This window comes from Zingiber officinale, chromosome 7B (assembly GCF_018446385.1).
Source record: "Zingiber officinale cultivar Zhangliang chromosome 7B, Zo_v1.1, whole genome shotgun sequence".
NCBI classification, from domain to species: domain Eukaryota; kingdom Viridiplantae; phylum Streptophyta; class Magnoliopsida; order Zingiberales; family Zingiberaceae; genus Zingiber; species Zingiber officinale.
In genome coordinates, this window is record NC_055999.1 from 90317826 (window position 1) to 90338128 (window position 20303).

At 33.3% G+C, this 20303-nt stretch overlaps 1 protein-coding gene across 2 annotated transcripts in view; it reads right to left on the reverse strand.

The window, feature by feature from the left end:
* The window catches only part of LOC122006232, a 137621-nt gene that overhangs the window by 90724 nt on the left and 26594 nt on the right, over nucleotides 1-20303 (reverse strand). For both annotated transcript variants that reach the window (XM_042561656.1, XM_042561655.1), the window contains exons 10-15: nucleotides 19627-19705; nucleotides 19504-19550; nucleotides 19185-19379; nucleotides 17899-17974; nucleotides 7922-8002; nucleotides 7727-7807 (exon numbers count right to left, since the gene is read on the reverse strand). In XM_042561656.1, the coding sequence (XP_042417590.1) occupies nucleotides 7727-7807; nucleotides 7922-8002; nucleotides 17899-17974; nucleotides 19185-19379; nucleotides 19504-19550; nucleotides 19627-19705 (559 nt within the window). The remainder of the gene's footprint in view (nucleotides 1-7726; nucleotides 7808-7921; nucleotides 8003-17898; nucleotides 17975-19184; nucleotides 19380-19503; nucleotides 19551-19626; nucleotides 19706-20303) is intronic.

Below are 20303 nucleotides of genomic sequence, written 5' to 3' on the forward strand. Positions count from 1 at the left end.
TGAAATAGAGAACCGCTCACTAATAAAGCAATGGAGTTGGTAAATAGAATGATTAGGAGAAGTTAGTATTTTATGTGTACAAGAGATAAAATGGGTAAAAGAGAAGGCAAAAATGATAGAGAACTCGAGTTTTACACAGGAATGAGTAAAACATGAAATGGAATAGGTATTATATAGATAGTTCGTTAAAGGATGAAGTTTAGAAAGGGGGTAGGATTATAACTCTCAAGATAATAGTGGCGAAAGAACTATTAAAGTAATTCGCATATATGCACCTCAAGTAGAATTAGATGAAGAAGCCAAATCAAGTGTTGGGACAATCTAGATGAGGTATTACAAAATATTCCGCCAAATGAAATGATTTTAATAGGAGATCTAAATGGGCATGTGAAAAATGAGGAATATGATAGAATGCACGAGGGTTATTGGTTTAGAACAAGAAATAAAAAAAGGAAAAACTATATTAAATGTTGCTATAGAATATGACCTTATATTAGCTAACACGTTTTTTAAGAAAAAGTAAAGAAGGCTAGAAAGATTTGTAAATATTGCAAGGTTATCCTTAGAGAAAACTTAACTACCCAACGTAAGTTAGTAGTGTTAGATATATGCCTCAGACATAGTATAAGTAAAATATGCACGGCTCTTAGAATGAAGTGGTGGAAGTTGGATGGGAAGCAAAATATATTTAAGGAGACAGTAGGAGTACAAATATTAGGAGAAATATACAACAACTCGAATGGATATGATGGTATCAAAATTGAAAATAATAGCCAAAAGTGTACTTTATGAGTTAAAGGGATGTGCACCACCAGGGCACCGAGTAAAGAATATTAGTGGTGGAATGAGAAAGTATAGGAGAAAGTGAAGAAAAAATAAACAACCTATAAGTTATTATATACTTGTAAAATGAGAAAAACTTAAAAAAATATACAATAGCTAAGAAAGAGACTAAAAAAGTAATGAATGTAGCTAAGAATAAAACTTTTGAATGCTTATATTAAAAATTAGATACAAAAGGGGAAATAAACATTTATAGAATAGCTAAAGCGAGAAAAGAGTAAGACATCTTATCCAAATAAGATGTATTAAAGATAAATGTAATAAGGTACTAGAAATGATAAGGAAATAAAAGAGTGATGGAAGAGGTATTTTTATCAACTTTTTAATAAAGGTTTAAGTGACCTGGGTAATTTAAGTAGGTCAAATGAGTACAGAAATTTAAATTTTTATCGTAGAACTCAAATTTCAAAAGTAGAACAAGCATTAGATGAGATGTAAAATGAAAAAGTAGTTGGACTAAATGATATTCTAATAGAGATATGGAAGTGTATAGTAAAACAAGGTATTGAATGATTTACAATGTTATTTAACAAAACGAAAAAAATTTTAATCAATGGAGGGTAAGTACTCTAGTTCCCTTATATAAGAAGGGAGGAGACGTACAAAATTGCGTAAACTATAGGGGTATTAAACTAATGAGTCATATCATGAAATTTTGAAAAAGAGTAATAAAAAATTAAGGAGATCACAGTGATCTTAAGTTAAAGGTCAACAATAGAAATTATACATTTTCTCGGACAACTAATTAAAAAACATCGAGAACAAAAACAAGATCTAAAAATGGTATTCGTTGACCTAGAAAAAAAAAGGCAGCCCGGTGCACGAAACTCCCGCCATGTGGGATCCCGGGGAAGGATCCATTGTACGCAGCCTTACCTTGCTTTTTGCAATAGGCTATTTCCAGGATTCGAACCCGTGACCTTTTGGTCACAAAGTAACAACTTTACCGCTGCGCCAAGGTTCCCCTTCATTTGTTGACCTAGAAAAAGCTTATGATAAAATCACAAGAGAAATTATATGGAAAATTCTAGAAAAGCGAAGTGTTAGCGCAGTATATATTGAACTAATTAAAGATATGTAATGATAAGAGTGGATTAACAGAAACATTTCCCATAAAGATAGGATTATATCAAAGATCAACTTTAAATCTCTTCTTTTTACACTATTATGGACGAACTCTTTGGACACGTCCAATACACGATACCGTAGTGCATATTGTTTGCAGATAATATTATTTTATTAGATGAGACACGTGAAAGAGTAAATATTAAACATGCGGGAAATACTAGAAGCGAAAGGTTTTATGCTTAGTAGAATAAAAAAGAATATATGAAATTTAAGTTTAGCAATATAAGACGTAATAAGACAATTGGTAAGATAGGAGATGACGAGTTATCTGAACTAAGAGCTTTAAGTATTTAGGTTCATTTTTACAAAAGGATGGAGGAATTGAGATAATTGTCTTACATAGAATACAAGAAAAATGGTTGAAATAGAGGAGAACATCGGGTGTTCTATGTGATTGTAAAATACCCCTAAAACTTAAAGTTCTACAAAATGGCGGTTAGACCTACTATATTATATGGAGCTAAATATTGAATTATGACTCAAGCACACGAGGAAAGAATGAGAATTGCAGAAATTTGGATGTTAATGTGGATGTGTGGAATAGAATACACTCCGACAGACACGTTTAAAATGGTAAGGACATGTACTTAAAAGACCAATAAATGCTCCAGTTAAGTAATGTGAAACTATGACAAATATGCATATCAAACGAGGAAGACAAAAAAAAAATTGATTAGCAATAATAAAATAAGATAAAATTTATTTAAATATAAATGATAATATAGTAAGGATAGAGCTCAATAGCCTAGAAGGATCCATATAGTTGACCTCACCTAGTGGGATAAAGTTTAGTTGTTGTTGTAATCTCTCTTTATTTCACTCTAATTTCCTTTTTTCTAGATCCTTTGTTTTTGAAATTTCCTCCTTTCCTTTCAAATTTTTTTTTCATTCTTAGTTTCCTTTTCTGAAAAAGGGTTTGCTAGATCAAGCCATAAGCTAATCTTGTTGATATATGAACTAATCACTTCAGTTGTTTTGAGACTAGGAGATAAGGGTCGGGCAACCACAATAAGTTCTAGGCAGCATGTGTGGTAGGTGTGACTAGACTCAAAGGAAAAAAGTATAGTGGAGACCAAGGTTCAAATCTCAAGTTGTGCCAATGTTTCGGTCTTTAACTAGAATGATATTGTATAGTATCAACGTTCCGATGTATGGTGTTGGTAGTAAATTGGCGGTGAAAGGAGAAAAGAGATAAATAAAAATATAAATAAGTGCATAGTTAACTTTAATTTTTTTCCATCTGGAATTCTACCATTTTGATATTATCTTACATGGAGACAACTACAAAATAAAAAAATAACAACACTATCTCAATTTTAGAATGTCAAGAGGGGTCGAGTACAACAACAATAACCAAACCTTTATCCCACTAAGCTATATAGATTGTCCTACGTCATTGTGTTTAATCCTTTATTTTATCCTCATCTATATTTAAATGAATTTTATCCTATTTTATCATTGTCAACTAAGTCTTCTTTAATCTTCCTCTTTCTTAATTAATGTACGTATTTGTCATGCTCTCATATTACCTAACTAGGACATTTATTGATCGCCCAAGTACATGTTCATACGACTTTCCTTTTAATGTTCACATTTCTTATCTATTTATCCTCACATGTTCACATCTACCTTTACATCTTAATCTCTACGACTCTCATCATGTGCTCGTGTGCTCACTTCATAAACCAACATTCAACTCTATATAGAATAGCAGGTCTAATCACTGTTTTGTAAAACTTCCCTTAAGTTTTAGAGGTACCTTACAATCACAAAGAATATGTGACGTCCTCTATTTTAATCATCCTGCTTATATCCTTTATAAAACATTTCTATCAACACCTCTATCCTTTTGCAAAAATAATCCTAGATACTCAAAATTTTGGATAACTCATTATCTTCTATCTTAACAATCTGTCTTATTGCGCCTACTATTAAACTTAAATTTTATATATTCTATTTTTACTCTATCAAGCCTAAAACCTTTAACTTCTAATAACTCCTACCAAGATTCAAGATTAGTATTTACACCATGTGCAAAACAAGGTGTGTTGAGTGTTGGCATGAAATGATACTCGTCGACGTGATTGACATAACAACACAGGAAACATTGTCTCGGTGCCAAGTAGCATGGAATTTCTGTAATCTATCGAAACAATATGTTTCAACCATTTCATCCAGCATGATTATGAGACTTTAAACCATTATGGCAGCATATCTAATCAAGAAAGGGTTATTATTATTAAAGAAGAGGAAAAGATTAATATATCAATGGAGTTGATTGAAGAAAGTGAAGCAAATAGGGAGAGACGCAAAAGAGGAAGGAGAAGAGAACTTGCATTTACATCCATGATAATCCTACAAAATGCTCTAAGTGCCTACCCCTAGGTGTAACAACTACCACCCCACCACCTTGAAATTCATGAAGTTCCTTGTATCTCCCAATAAACTCATTTGATTCAATACCTTTGCCACATCTTAATTTTGTGTAATTGGGGAGACATGACATACCAAGCAAAGAGGAGAGAAGGGCCTAATGCAATAAAAGAAATCAAGTCATGAACTTGACTCCAACTATGAACTCACGATGGGAGATAGGGAGCTAACATCGTGTGGGGAAATCACCTAAGAAAAGAAGATCTACACGGTGAAGAGTCAAAGGCCTTCTACATCGAAAAAGGAGGGAAGAGGACATAGATACAAGTTCGTGCAAGTTAGCTAATTAGAAAGAGGATGAGTGGCGTTTATGTTGGTCAGTGTAAAGAAGGAAATTGCTAGATTATTGGTGAGTTAGGCACTTCTTGCGTAGGATACCCTTTCGCATGCTAAAGTACAAATCAAGATGAATTTCTTTTTTATAGCTTATCTCCATATGAGATCATGTTAAAATCATACCCTACATAGTAAATAAATGTTGATACAATTACCTTCTTTTTTCTTCATCCCATTTATTGGTACCATACATCAAAACATAGGTATGATATAAACGATACCGAAACAATATCGTTTCAATTAAAGACCAAAACACTAACATGGCTCGAGATTTTGAACCTTGCTCAATATAAATTCCTATAACTACAACAAACAAATTGGGACTCATAACACATAACTAAAACTCTAATTTCTTGACAATTCTAAAAGTGAGCAATCAAGGAAGCATATAAGCATGTGAATGGTTAAAAGAGGATATTATATGCAACTACAATCTACTATAGCACCACTCGTAATAATAGGATAGAAAACCAACACGACAAAGATAAGGAAGATAAAATTTCTTAAGTTAAATTTATTGCCACTATTAAGATGATATATTGAATGTTGATATCATAAGAAGATAATGGTAATCTCATGTGAATTTTCTGAGAATCACAACATCCCTTCATGTGATTAGAACTGTGAGTGAATCAAATTCTGGATCGTATACTTATTGTCAAATAAGCATCTTAAAGCCTCATGGACACACCACATAAAACAAAACATAAATTGAAATTGAACATATTAGAACATAAGAAAACATCAACTAGAGTCTCAAGTAGTTTATGCGAATATTGTCCCAAGTGCAAGTATGAAACATAGAGATGATAAGATGACAAGTCTTTATAAGAGTAGTACTATCATTATGCCCCAGTCTTGGTTTGATTTTCAGCTTAATGCATTATTAAAATCCATTAAAACAGCATGCTAATTTAGGCAATGTAAGCATGTTTTATTTTTCTTTTAGTTAAGCACAGTGCAACACTTCCTACTGATTCTATTAGCATGGATGAAACTTATTGCTTTGTGAGTGACCAAGTAGTTTAGAAAGTCGTGTGACATATGTCATAACAAAGCTCTACATATTTATCTTCTCATCCATCATGTCGAAGAGAATATGCTCGGTTATTTGCCTATTCTCAACTCCATGGTCACAAGCAATGAACGATTACTTATAATCTAGTCGATCAAATTGCTTCATCCTATTGTAAATGTTTTAGTTTATTAGTTGCCATATCTTAGACTAATGAATTAGGTTAGGATTTGAAAACAAAGGGAGAAAAATTCAATTCGATATACTTGGGTAACATTATATTATGGTCCCGAGTGCAAGATCGAGTAACAAGTTGAGATCCGGATCTGGACTTAGTCATATGACACGTAAGGGGGAAGAGGAGGGAAAAACTAGTCCTAGACAGAGTCTAATTACTCAATTTTTCTTCCTCTCTTTATTAATAATAACACTCCTTATATAAGGAGTCAAACATGACACGATTCAGGAAAGACCAACCCATAAAAGAAACAAGGAATCAAAAATAGAAAAGCTAATTAGGTCATTATTTGTTTCTACTAATTAGGAAATAGCTAATTTATTTCTACTATAGCAGTAGCTAATTAAGCAATAGTTAATTTTTTTTTCTACTATAGCAGTAGCTAATTTGATTTATTTGCTTCCGACTATAGTGGCGTCCAACAAAGGCATCCACTTGACATTATTGTTGATGGACAAGGGGCGCACACGGAGTCTAAGGAAGTTTAATTCTTCCTCTTGTTCCTCCACTTTTTCCTTCTATTGCTTCCTCTTGTTCTACTTGGTCTTCCTCTTACACCAATGCAGCAGGTTGACTTGTGTCAAGCAAACCATAAACCAATACAGTTTGGGATTAGCATGAAATTGTATTGATCACTAACCAAAATAGATGATTTAAACCTCAAAGTCAAAAAAATATGTCTACGACCATTAAATGTTGCGTCATGAAAATGATTTTCATTTAAATAGACAAAATTAATTCCAATATTTTGGTCCAATATTTATGCTCAACTCATAAAGTACAGGTTTCATTAATGTGCAGAAGTACCAACTCATAGCATTAGTGTCCAATTAGAGATGAAGGGAGAAAGGAAATAAAGAAGAATAAAAATAACAAAAGTCAGCTATATACCTAAGCTAAGAGGTAAAGTCCAAAATATCATTCTATGCTAAAGAATGATTGAAACTGTATGATATCGGCACCATGTTGTACTGACACAAGTCCTTCTTTAGCATGCATCGAAGCATTGTGAGATGAATGCATATCAGTAAATGAATTAAAAATAATTTTATTCATTTTTTACTTCAATTCATGGAAAGATGAATTCATATTTATCTTATTCCACTTAATTTATTTACTAGAAGAAATAATTCATAGAGAATACATAACTAATTGAATTAACACTTTGAAAAAACAAAGCAAAAAAAGAATAGCAAACATAACTTAAATTCATCTCGGAAGTGTTGCCACAGGACAAGGTTTGTTGGGTGTAAGAACGATATGGTACTAATTAGTGTGATCGATATAGGTGGCAAAGGGGAGATTACTCGAGTTGATCAATATTGGATTTCGTTAATTATATGAACACGTTTCCACCATGACATTCAAATTTTAAACAATGCATCGAACACCATGTTTAATATGCATATGAATACATTGTCTCATGAATATGAAAATCCAAATTTTTGTTCAGTCTTAACTAACATAATACAGCAAAGATCTCATACAGATCAAAACCACCATGCATACAAGCATAGTAGCTAATCTGATGGTCCCCTCGGGACGGTCTAGTAGCTAGTGCATGAGGTGTTGCCATCATAGTAGCTAATCTGATGGTTATCACTGTCTATAAAGTAAATCATATATTTATCTGATAATAATCAAACAATCAACAATGGCCAACAAATGCAGTTTAACCTTCCATCCTCCAATGTTATTCTTTTACAACTAAATAAACCATATCTGTAAACTACCTCTTATGCGTTTCTCAAGATCCATTAAAAATCCAGGTGACACAGTGGAAGAAAGAATGATGGTTGCTCCAGCAGGAAGAACTGCAAATTACAATCACAAAATTATTAGTTTTTGGAAGTACTTTTAGAAGCTTCATCCAAATCAGGAAGTAGTTTGCAATTTGGTAATATTCTTTTTTCATGTCAAATAATTACCTGAAACAGAACCATCATTTCCATACAACACATTTTCAGCTTGAGATTCATTAGCAACCATTACTATAAGCACCTCTGCATCTGAATGAGTACAAGTTGTGAGTCATACAGCATTTCTTTTATTTCCATTTGAAAGGATCAATATCAGAAACAAACTATTATGTCATATTGCATGACCCACATATCAACAACTTGAGATCTCAGAAAACCAAGAAATATAAAAAGTGGGTAATAGACTCTGTGCTACTTTGCTAATGGATCAATAAAGAAGTAAAAGTACTTTTTCGCTTGTTAATAAAAGAGTAGGTAAACATAGTAGTACGCATCACCTAATCATCATTGGTTGTTTCACATGGATTGAGTAATGGACAAGGGTCGTGCTCAACACAGTTTGCAGACCCGTTTCAGCATGAATGGATTAGCCAGGGACAAGGTCAGGTTGCACATTGACCTATTACTATTTTTAAAATTTTACTACATAAAATATAAATGTTTAAAATCTCATGTCTCTGGAGGTTCAGTATCAAAGCAAAATGATACCATTTTGATATTGTATTGTCTCGTGTCGGTACACTTTCATATTAATTTTATTTAGTTTATACACAGTAATTAATTATTTTATTATAATTATTTATTTACTCAATGATTAACTAGATTGTACATCATGTTTATTCTTCTATTTATATTAGATGATTAACTTGAATGTCTCATTAATGAGGGTTACAAATGTTTGCAACCAACTTTAGTCACTTGTAAATTATATACTTATTTTGTTTCACAATTATTTACACTTATAAATTCCTCAACTTCTACAACAACGATCCAAGAATGAGCAATGAAAAAATGAAAAATCCCATAGTCTTATGCAACACTAGAGAAATTTCATATTTAATCGAAGATGTAAAATATTATGCAGAGAATCAAATTTTTTTCAAAATATAAAGATCTAAAATATTATAATTTGGGTTTAGATTCGATTTTGAATTTCATAACTAAATTTTATTTAATTTGATAATTATAAAATTTATAAAAATACAAGAAAAAATTAAAACTCTGCATGAATTCAACTTAAATAAAATTAAATAAAATATTTTCTCAACTTAATTAAATAAATTTATATTTAATTAAAACATCATGTCAAACCTCAACTACTCCTTAACACCCAAACCAAAGCCCCGAAAAAGCATAGTGCAAGAAGAGAAGAAACTTGACATGATCTTGTCAAAATCTAGTTTTCCAATCACTTGCTTGCACTATCTCTTGATTTCTCTCAATGTCACAATCAAGGTTTAAAATTTCAACCGTGCCGAGGTTTCGGTCTCAGACCGTAACGATACGATTTCGGTATCGTATCGTGTTGTGCCGATACAGTTTTAGTATTTTTTTATTTATATATAGTAATTATAAGATAAATATGTTTATGATGTATATAAAAATAAGTTGTATATTGATTTATTATAAGTTCTCAATTATTGAATAATTTAGTATTGTTAGAAAAAATAATAAAAAATAGTTTTATTTAAATAGATTAATAATATAAATTAACTATTTATTCATTTAATTAATTATTAATTAAATAATATATATTTTAAATAGTAAAAAAATTTAAAATAATAAAAAAATATCAGAATATAAATATAATTTATTAGAATTTTTTTAAAAAAAATTAGAACTTTTTAGAATTTTTAAATTTTTTTTTAAAATTTTTCTTAAAGAATTTTTTAAAAAAATTAAATGAAATTTAAAATAATAAAAAATATATTAGAATATAAATCAGAATTATTATATTTTTTAAAATTTTTAAATGAAATTTAAAACATTATTTTTTTTAGAATATTAATTAATAAAATTTAAAATTTATTTTAATTTTAAATATATTTTTTATATATTTTATTAGGATAATTTAATTAGGATTTATCAAAGCCTCTTCGAAATATCACACATCCTCCTTAGGAATTGTTTAAATTTATTAAATAAAATAATTAATTATTAAAAAAGAAAAAACCTCGCGTCCGCGAGATCGCCCGACGCCTACGATCATCGCTCACGATCTTCGCGGGGGGCGTCCGGCAGCGCCAGAAGGGTCGCCAACGCATCTGGTGGCGCCGAAAGGGTCGTCGGACACATCCAGCGGCTCCGGAAGGGTCGTCAGACGCTTTCGGCGTTGCCTTCAACGCTGCAGAAGGCGTCGTGCGTGACACCTTCGGTGTCGAAGGCGTTGCGGGACGCCACCGGAGGCGTCCCACGTCTCCTCCAGCACCGTCGGAGGCGTCCCGCGTCTCCTCCGGTGCCCCCGAGACGGGGACGCCGCGACACGGAACGACAGGAACTAAGATTTTAGTCATCAAGTGGAAGTTAGTGTAGGATGGAAGCAATCAATCAAGTAGTACATTGATTAGGCCCATGTAAATACAAACCAAGCTTCATTTGCTGATATGCACCTAAAATTCTTTGGTGTGCCCCTAATCCCCTTCTCCTCTATGCAATCAGCCATAATTAGATTGACTTAGTTAGATTAACTAAGATTTGTATTTTAATGTTTAAGCAATATGTTTATTAATTATGTTAAGTCAGTTAAGGTTGATCAAATGCTTAATTGTAGAAGTAGACCAAGTGGGTTAAGGTCGGCCAAATATTTAGAAATCAAGAAAGTCCAACAAGTGTTACCCTCATAGCTGTGGTGTAGGGACCAATATCCTAGAGGTTGACTTCTAGTTGTGCTCCAGATTTACCCACTAAACGAACCAAGGGAAGGTCGTCTAGCTCCAGTATTAGTTTGGCAAAGCTCGAATCAAAAAAAAAGTCCAACAAGCATTGGAAGATGGGCATGTTCAACAAGTGTTGGCAGAGGAAGTCCAAACAACTCAGGGAGGATCTAATGTATAGCAAGAGACAGAAAGTCCTAGCAGGTCGATGATAATTAGATGTTATCTGAAAAGGCAAAAGGCAAAAGGCAAAAGTGATTAGTGACGACCCAATACCTCTACAATAGGTAGACAATAACCATATTTTAGGTGAGTAATAGAAGTTCAAGCAAATCAATGAGTATTAGATGTTTAGCAATAATGAAGTCCGATAAGTCAAGGTTGACTAGATATCAGGCAAGGTTAAAGTGCTAGAGAGTGAACTCTAGGCATGTGAGGTGTTGGGTTCGTCGGGCCGCGAAAATCGCTTTTTCGCGTCGCGGAAACCCCGAGTCACCCAAAGCCATGGATCTCGTGCAAAGATTTGTAAACAAAATTTTTCGAAAAACCTTTTTCTTGTACGAGTTTGTAAAAACTTTAGATCTACACTAAAGTTAAGATCATTACCCTTGATGCGCGCCCCACGCGAATCCCGCTCGTCCAAATGGTGCCGGATTTCAAGACCGTCAAGCGTACGGTCCTCTAGAAGTATCCACACGGACACACTAGATGGAGGTGACCAAAAACCAAGGTGTGCTAGCACCTATGTGGTTCGGCCAAGGAAGGAGGAGAGGGAGAGAGCAAGAAGAACTCTAGGAGGAAGAAGAAGGAGTAAATGAGGAGTTGAATGAAAAATGAATTTTCATCCCCACCTCTAAAGTGGCCGGCCACATTTTAGTGTGTAACCCCCATTTCCACTTAATTACAATTAAGTGGAGGCCATTAAGAGGTGTTGTGTAACTCCTATGATGTGGCACATCATGAAGATGTGGACCATTACCATTGGTCCACATCTTGCCACCTCACAATGATGTGGCAAATGAGTAACCTCCACTCATTTAATGTGGCCAACCCACATTAAATGCAATGGAGGCTTGTAACCTCCATGAGGTGGCAAAACAAGATGATGTGGAACAACACTATTGGTCCACATCTTGCCACCTCACTCATGATGTGGCAAAGAGTCAAGTCAAACTTGACTCTTCCTCTTCCTCTCTAGTCAAGTCAAACTTGACTCAATCTCTCTCATGGTTGATCTAATCAAACCATTTGATTCAAGCCAACTTAATATAATGAATCTAATTCATTAAATTAAATTGATCTAATGAGTCATAATCTAAATTAGACTCATTAAATACATGAATCAATTTGAGTCTAACCCAATTTGGATTACTCTTAATCCAATTTGATTCATCAAATGAATCTAATCCTCTTGGTTCATCATATGAACCAAATCTCCATCTAATTGTCCTAAGTGTGTGACCCTATAGGTTCTTGTAACGTTGGCAATGCCCTAAACCCATTTAGGAGCATAAGTAATGAGCGGTATCTAGCAACACATCATTACTACCCAAGTTACAAGAAATGTCGAGATCCAACATCACCTTGTGACTACTAATTGTGACTCCTCACAATATATGACAAGTGTCCTTCTATCCTAGACATCTAGATTGATCAATGTGAGGCATAGACCGTGCCATCCTCTAATCAATCTAAATCTTGAACTCCAAGTAGACTCACTCGATCAAACGAGCTCAACATCTAATGTTGACTCATTTGGGCATGCACTTCGTGGTCTAACTCTATCAAGAATATCGATGTCGCTCCGTCATATGGGAGGGATAGATCCCATCTACATCACTCACATCCCTCTGCGTAATTTGTTACATACCCGAATCGCTTTTATAGTCCCACCTCTACGGGTGACGCTTTGTGAAACTAAAGCATAACTCCATGTAGGGATCCACGGTGACTTCGGTCAAGGACTAATAGTCATACTAATAGCCATGTGAAAGTATATGACACTCATATAACGATCCACGATACTTTCTCACGGTCATTCAAGATACATTCTCTAATGCATACCCATGTGTCAGGTTGATATCTCTATATCCATGACTTGTGAGATCAAGTCATCGAGCTGACCTACATGCTAGTCTTATTGTATTAACATTGTCCCTGAATGTTAATACTCGACTAGGAATGATTTAGAGTAGTGTTCCCTATATCATCTCACTATCGATTCAACTAATCGATTGATATAGGTATGAACCTTCTACTCAAGGACGCTATTATACTTAGTCTATTTGGCACTAATACAAATAAGTATAATAATCAAACAAATGTCTTTATTAATATACAAGAATATGATACAATGAGTCCATAGAATCATCAAATGATTGGCTCTAGGGCTCTAACTAACATGAGGCCCCAAGATAGAGTCTTCACGTAAGAAGTCTCAAAGATTAGATCTCAAGGCAACTAAAGTCCTAGCAAATTAAGGTTGACCAAAGGCTTGGCAAGGAAAAGTCCTGGTCTACCAAGGTCAGTATCATGGATACTTGGCAATAGGTAAAGTCCAAAGACGAGGATTCTCTAGGCAAGTGAAGTCTTAGGTGAGCCGAGGTCGATGTCTACTAGGTAAACGAGGAATTCCTAGAGGCATAACGTCTCTTAGCATAGGATGGATTCAATGTTGGCATAAGGCAATACTTATTGCCATGATTGACACTACACATGGAACATTATCTATGCTCACACCGATATGCTTTTTATGATTCCACCCGTCACACTATGAGATTTTACAATATGATATATGACATCAAAATGTGATCCTCTTAAACATTTATTTAAATAGTCATTGTAAGGTCTAAAATTTCAAAGTGTGTCAGGGTTTGGTCATTGACCGGAATAATATAGTTTCAATACCATATCGTGTTGTGCAAGTACGATTTTGATACTTATTAATAGAATAATTAACAATAAGTGATTTTTTATAATTAATAGTTAAAAAAATTAATTAAATTACCTTTTTATATTTATATTTGTTAATTAATTTAATCACCTCGCTCTTCAGATTGAATTTGCAGCCAATTATATAATTTTAGCTCTAGTCATCTATAAATTATATATTTCTTTCATTTCATAATAATTTACCCAATTTATTTTGCAGCAAAATAATAGAATGAGCAATGAGAAATGAGAAGATGAGAACTTAGTCCTCTATAAAATGGGACATATTTTACTTTCAAATTGTGTAGCATTCATATTTTTTTTGACATTGGAGAAATTTTAGATTTAAAGGCCGAGAAACGTTTACTGTTAAGGATATATTTATGTAATTGTATATAAAATATATTAATTAGCATTTAATAAAAAAAATGGGTATGAATTTCATTTTATTTCATTTATTTTGTTTCATGTATTTGAGAATTTAAATTTTAATCTAATTTTATTTATTTCACATAATTATAATTATTATAGTAGATGAAAAATAAAATTTTGATTTGAATTTGACTTAATTAAATTTAAAATTTTAGATTGAATTTCTTTGATAAAATCAAATTTAAATTTGAAAATTTTCCATTTTAATTTGTATTAAATAGTTTTTTTAAAAAAAATAATTAGAAACATACTTTAATTTATCATGTATCTTCAATAGAAAAATTAAAAATTAATTTAATTAAATATTTTTGTATTTAACTAAAGCATTGTCAAATCTTAGTTTTTTAATCGCTCGCTCACACGAACTTTCAACATAAAAATAGAACTATTAAAAATTTTACGACCATTCAATGTGAACATAGAACACAAAAAAATTCACTCATATTAGATATTAATAGTAATTCTATTTAAAAAAAATTTAAAAATATTTTACATTTCAAACGTTTTTAAAATTTTTATTGAATTATGTAACTAAATCAACTTATATTTTAAATTTTCGAGTTCAAGTAAAAGTTGCTTTAATATTTGATGGAATGTATCAAGTAGTCATAGTGATTAAAGTAATGTGAGTTCAAACTAGGCTCCATTTGGATTTATTTTAATTAATTTAAAATTGAACCACGAGTCTCGTTCAATCGTAATTAATTAAGTAATGACATTTTTAAAAGTTAGAGACTATTTTATTTACTTTATCATTCCTTTTTTGCTCCCTTATTTTGCACCATTTCCTTACGCATTCGTCGTCGCCCCACTAGTCGCCCACACACCACCGCATGTCGATCACCCACACATCATCTCCCTGTCAATCGCCCTCACACATCCACCACGTCACTTGCGCGTCGCCGCCCTGCAAGTCACCTATACATTGCCATCGATCAACGCACATTGCTTCTCAATCATGATTTAAAATTTCGAGTTATATCGGAGTTTCTGTCTATGACTGAACCGGTACAATTTCGATATCGGAATGATACAATTTCAATACCGTATCATGTCGTGCCGATATGGTTTCAGTATTTTTTAATATAAATATATTAATAAAAATAAAATATTCAATTTAAATATTTAAAATTTTAAAAAACATATGATAAATAAATAAATCTTATTATATATTTTTAGAATTAAAATAAATTGTATATATATATATATATATATATATATATATATATATATATATATATAATGTGATAAACAAAAGTTAATTGAAATTAATAAAGCCTGTTTAGATTATCCCTACTATAACAAGGAGTTAATTGAAATTATTAAACGAAAGTTTAAAAAATTTATCACCTACACGCAACTAGCCTCCCACGAACTATCCGGCACCGCCATCAGGGTCGCACGACCCCTCCTGTCCTACGCGACCGAGGGGGTCGGGCAGCCATAGGTGTCGCACGACCCCTCCGACGCGGCCAAGGGGGTCACGTGATATCTCTGAGGCGGTCGAAGAGGTCACGCAACGCGTGCGGCATGACGGTTAGTGGACGGAAGGCGATGTTTTGCCCGAATCGAGTGAAACGACTCAAGATTTTAATCTATGTTCTCAATACTTCGCTTATTCGCTCCTCTCCTTTTTTGTCTTTCTCTTTCCTTTATTTTTGGTTTCAGAGTTATCTTGGTGTTGGTCGGCAAGTGAAACGATAAGTTTCGCCCATGCCTATCAGCGACTCGACACCATGGACTTTGATTCAATTATGGGGTTGAGCAATTTTTAAAATTGTGGAAATTAAATTAATGTAAGGCACTGTAGACCTTGTGTCATTTATAGGGTTGAGCAATTTTTACAAATGTGGAAATTAAATTAATGTAAAGCTACATTGTTAGAAGTAGTTGTGTGCAAGGCTCAAATTTTGGGTTCGAATTGAAAACGAAAAAAATGTCTGATCAATGGAGGATAAGTACTCTAGTTCTCTTATATAAGAACAAGGGAGACGTACAAAATTGTGCAAATTATAGGGAGTATTAAACTAATGAGTCATACTATGAAACTTTGAGAAAAAATAATAGAAAAAAGATTAAGGAAGGAGACCACAGTGATAGAAAATCAATTTAGGTTCATGCCTGGAAGGTCGACAATAGAAGCTATACATCTTCTTGGACAATTAATTGAAAAATATCGAGAGCAAAAATAAGATCTACACATGGTATTCATTGACTTAAAAAAAACTTATGATAGAGTCCCAGAGAAATTATATGGAGAATTTTAGAAAAGAGAGGTGTTAGCGTAACATATATTGAACTAGTTAAAGATATGTATGAGGATGTAACGACCAGAGTAAAGACTTCAAACGGAGTAACTGAAGCATTTCCAATAAAGATAGGGTTACATCAAAGATCAGCTCTAAGTCTCTATCTTTTTACACTAATTATGGACGAACTCACTGTATTTTGATAGATGAAACACGTGAAAGAGTAAATGCTAAACTAGAATCTTGGAGGGAAACACTAGAAGGGAAAGGTTTTAAACTTACTAGATTAAAGACAGAATATATGGAATTTAAGTTTAGCAATATTAAAAGTAATGAAACAATTATTAAGATAGGAGAGGACGAGTTGCCCGGAACCGAGAGATTTAAATATTTAGGATCATTTTTGCAAAACGATAGACGGATTGAGAGAGATGTCTTACATAGAATACAAGCAGGATGGGTGAAATGGAGGAGAGCGCCGAGTGTTTTATGTGACTGTAAAGTACCTCTTAAACTTAAAGGTAAGTTCTATAAAACCGCAGTTAGACCTGCTATGTTATATGGAGCTGAATGTTGGGCTATGACTCGAGCACATGAGCAGAAGATGAGAGTTGCAGAGATGAGGATGTTAAGGTGAATGTGTGGACATACGAGGATGGACAAAATAAGAAATGAGAGCATTAGAGAGAAAGTCGGAGTTGCATCTATTGAGGAACTCCGAGAGACGTTTGAGATGGTACGGACATGTACTTAGACGATCAATAAATGCTCCAGTTAAACGATGTGAAATTATGATAAACATGCATATCAAACAAGGAAGAAGAAGACCAAAAAAAACTTGGTTAGAAACAATAAAACAAGCTAAAATTCATTTAAATATAGATGATGATATAATAGGAGATAAAGCTCAATGGCGTAAAAGGATTCATACAGCCGACCCCACCTGGGAAAAAACTTGGTTGTTATTGTTGTTGTAATTGGAGCTTCAGTTTTTTAGTAGAACAATTTTGTTTAGATATTATTAACATTCCGATGTATGGTATTAGTGGCAAATTGGAAGTAAAAGGAGGACATAGATAATATAACGATATGGTTAAGTTCTTGCTACAATTTTGACATTATCTTATATGAGACGATACACATCGACATGATTGGTATAATAATATAGGAGACCTTACCATTGTCGACGAGTATCGAGATTCAATAATCTATTGAATCAATATGTTTCGATTCTACCACCCAATGATATAAGATTTCAAACCATGGTAATGTGCAAACATTGGAGTCAATTTCTATCTAAAGCATAAGCATGAATGTATGTCAATTATAAACTAATGGTATATTTGTATTCATTCTTTTTTTTTAGTTATAGGCTTAATGGTTGAATTATCAACTTCTTTTGAGAGCTATTCTTACCTTTTATTGTGTTATACTTATGTTGGGCATTGATCATTAGGCTTACTCACAACTAAGCAATATCTATTAATGGTTAGTTGATTTATTGATCGCAGGCATGTCTTGCCATTCAAAATACATTATCACAAAGAAATATGGAAAATTGATTTCCTCAAATACTAGAATAAACAATATTAGGATAGTTATTATTCCTAAACTTCTATATCAGTTTTGCATATGATGCAGAAATCAAATCAGTAAGTACCTTTTGATACTTCCAATGGAGAGCCAGCAATGGCGCCACCTAAATCAGCAAACCTGGATAATGTTGGCTTGTATACCTAATCACCACCAAAAGGTTACAATCAAATGGTAAGAAAGGATCATTAGATAGCATGATCACACCTTGTAAGAACATAGCCAAAACTATAACTATTAGCTGATCTGAATGGTTGAGCAAGAACAAATAAACAAAGAGTTCCTAACATACATTAATTTTCAGTAGTATAAAACAACAATCTCTTAAATGAGTGGCTTAGGAGCAAGAAAAATATTTTTGCATGTGACAAATTGATCCAAGAAACTGTAAATCCAAAAAAATCCATGTACCGAGTGGGTTTCAACTAGTTGTCTCCTAGATTACAAGAAATGTTTGCCTACAAATTAATTGATGTTGAATTTTCAGTGAATTTTTCGACGAAAACTTAAAATTACTACTGTAGAACTAAGAATATCCAGATAAACACGTGGTGTTATTAGTAAAGACAATAGAAAACTACAAGCATTTAGTGTAGACTTAATATATTAAAAAAAATTTTAAAAAAAAGTTATATGGGCATATCCAAGGACGGCTCTAGATTTCATTGTTAAACAAGTTTAATCAATTAGATTTAGAAGATGTTAGAGGTAATGGGAGGGTTAAAAACAATATTAATTAGACAGATCAAGATGGCCTAGTATTACAAATAATGTGGCCTTAGAGCTTACTGGCCTTGCAACACTTGTAGCATCCATGATTCATTGAACTGTTTCAATGATTAAATTCCACTGCGCAGACACAAAATGACCCATAATAAATTTAATTCGAACCAATTCCTACCAACATAGTCTCCAAATGGAAACTTCTGATAGCATCTACTAAAAATAAAGATCATCATCTGGCGCTAATTTTGTCAATTAAGATGAATGAGGTCCAATCAGGTAAAAGGTGGGGTTTTTTGTTAAGGATGGATTTACTAATCTTTTATTGGCAGCAGGTTCCCATATCGCACCTGAATATTGCATAAGCCACCCTTTTTAACAATTCATTAAGAATAGAATTGAAGCATTTGCCATTAATGACAACTCTTGTGACTTTCCTCTTTTTATTCCACTTTTAAAGGGAAACATTATGATAAATATCATTTCTAAGCACAACCATTTATTGCAATGTTGTTTCTGGTTCAAAATCAAACATTTCAGATGTATTGTCTCAATTATCAAATTGAATTAAAAATATATATATATATCAAGAAAAAGAAGTAAAAATGATCATATAGACAGAATCCTTACATCATAAGCAATAACTTGAAAGTTTGATCTTAACAAATGAGCTGCCATACCAAATCCCATTGCTCCAAGGCCTACAAAACCAATTTTATTCACAACCTTCGATTTTTTAACAATTTTATTAGCAATTTGCTCTGGGTTATATGGCTCCTTATTAGCTGCCTCACTGACATCCACTCCAAAAGTTTTTTCCCACATCTGTGAAAAATAGAAAATTAGGTTTCTTGAACAAATGAATGTTAATACCATGCTTATGAGCATCATATGTTATGCATCAAGCTAGAATAGAAGTTCAACTAAGAAACATGAAGAATAGGGAAACCTTCCATGGTCCGGCAGAACAATCATGTATATATGTAGCAGAATATCCTACAAAATAGAAGAATTGAAAAAGGTAAACCAATATACATGAGGCATAAAGAAATAAAGTTAATTTGCAGTGTACCATGTATAGATGATTGATGAGCCACAGATAGTAATGGAAGAGGAAAAGTAACTGATTTCGCCATCCCCATCACAAGCCCCTGTATTTGTATGAGAGAGTCAAATTAGAAATGCTTATTTTCTATCCTAATAGATGTTGGAGCGGGAAGAACTAGCTAATCAAACCTATGTTTTGATATTGGCAAAGGTTCAAAGTTAAGCTTATTTGTGGTCTAACAAACTTACCTGAGTGTGCAGGCAAACCTAATTGAGGCTAGGTAACGAAGTCCTAGTCAAGGGATTGGGCACGAAGTCCTGGTCGAGAGGATTGGGCACGAAGTCCAGGTCGGATGGACTGGGCAAAAGACTTGGTAGATCAAGGACATCAAGCAGAAGTCCTGGGATCGCATACATCAGGCGGAAGTCTAGGCGGGTCAAAGATCGGACGTCTAGCAGAAGTCCCGGAGGTCAAGATCGGAGGCTGAGCAAAAGTTCAAATAGGTGTTTGGCAAAGGTAAATTCTCCTGAGAGGAGTAAGTGAATACTCGTTCCCCGTCGAGGGAACAATAGGCGTCATTTCGACCTAGGGTTTCACAAGAATTCTGTAAGTCAGAACAGGGCAGTCCCGAGACTGTCAAACTAAGTTAAAATGCTATATTTTGCCTTTTGTGCTAACTCTGCGGTGCAAAAAATCGAAGT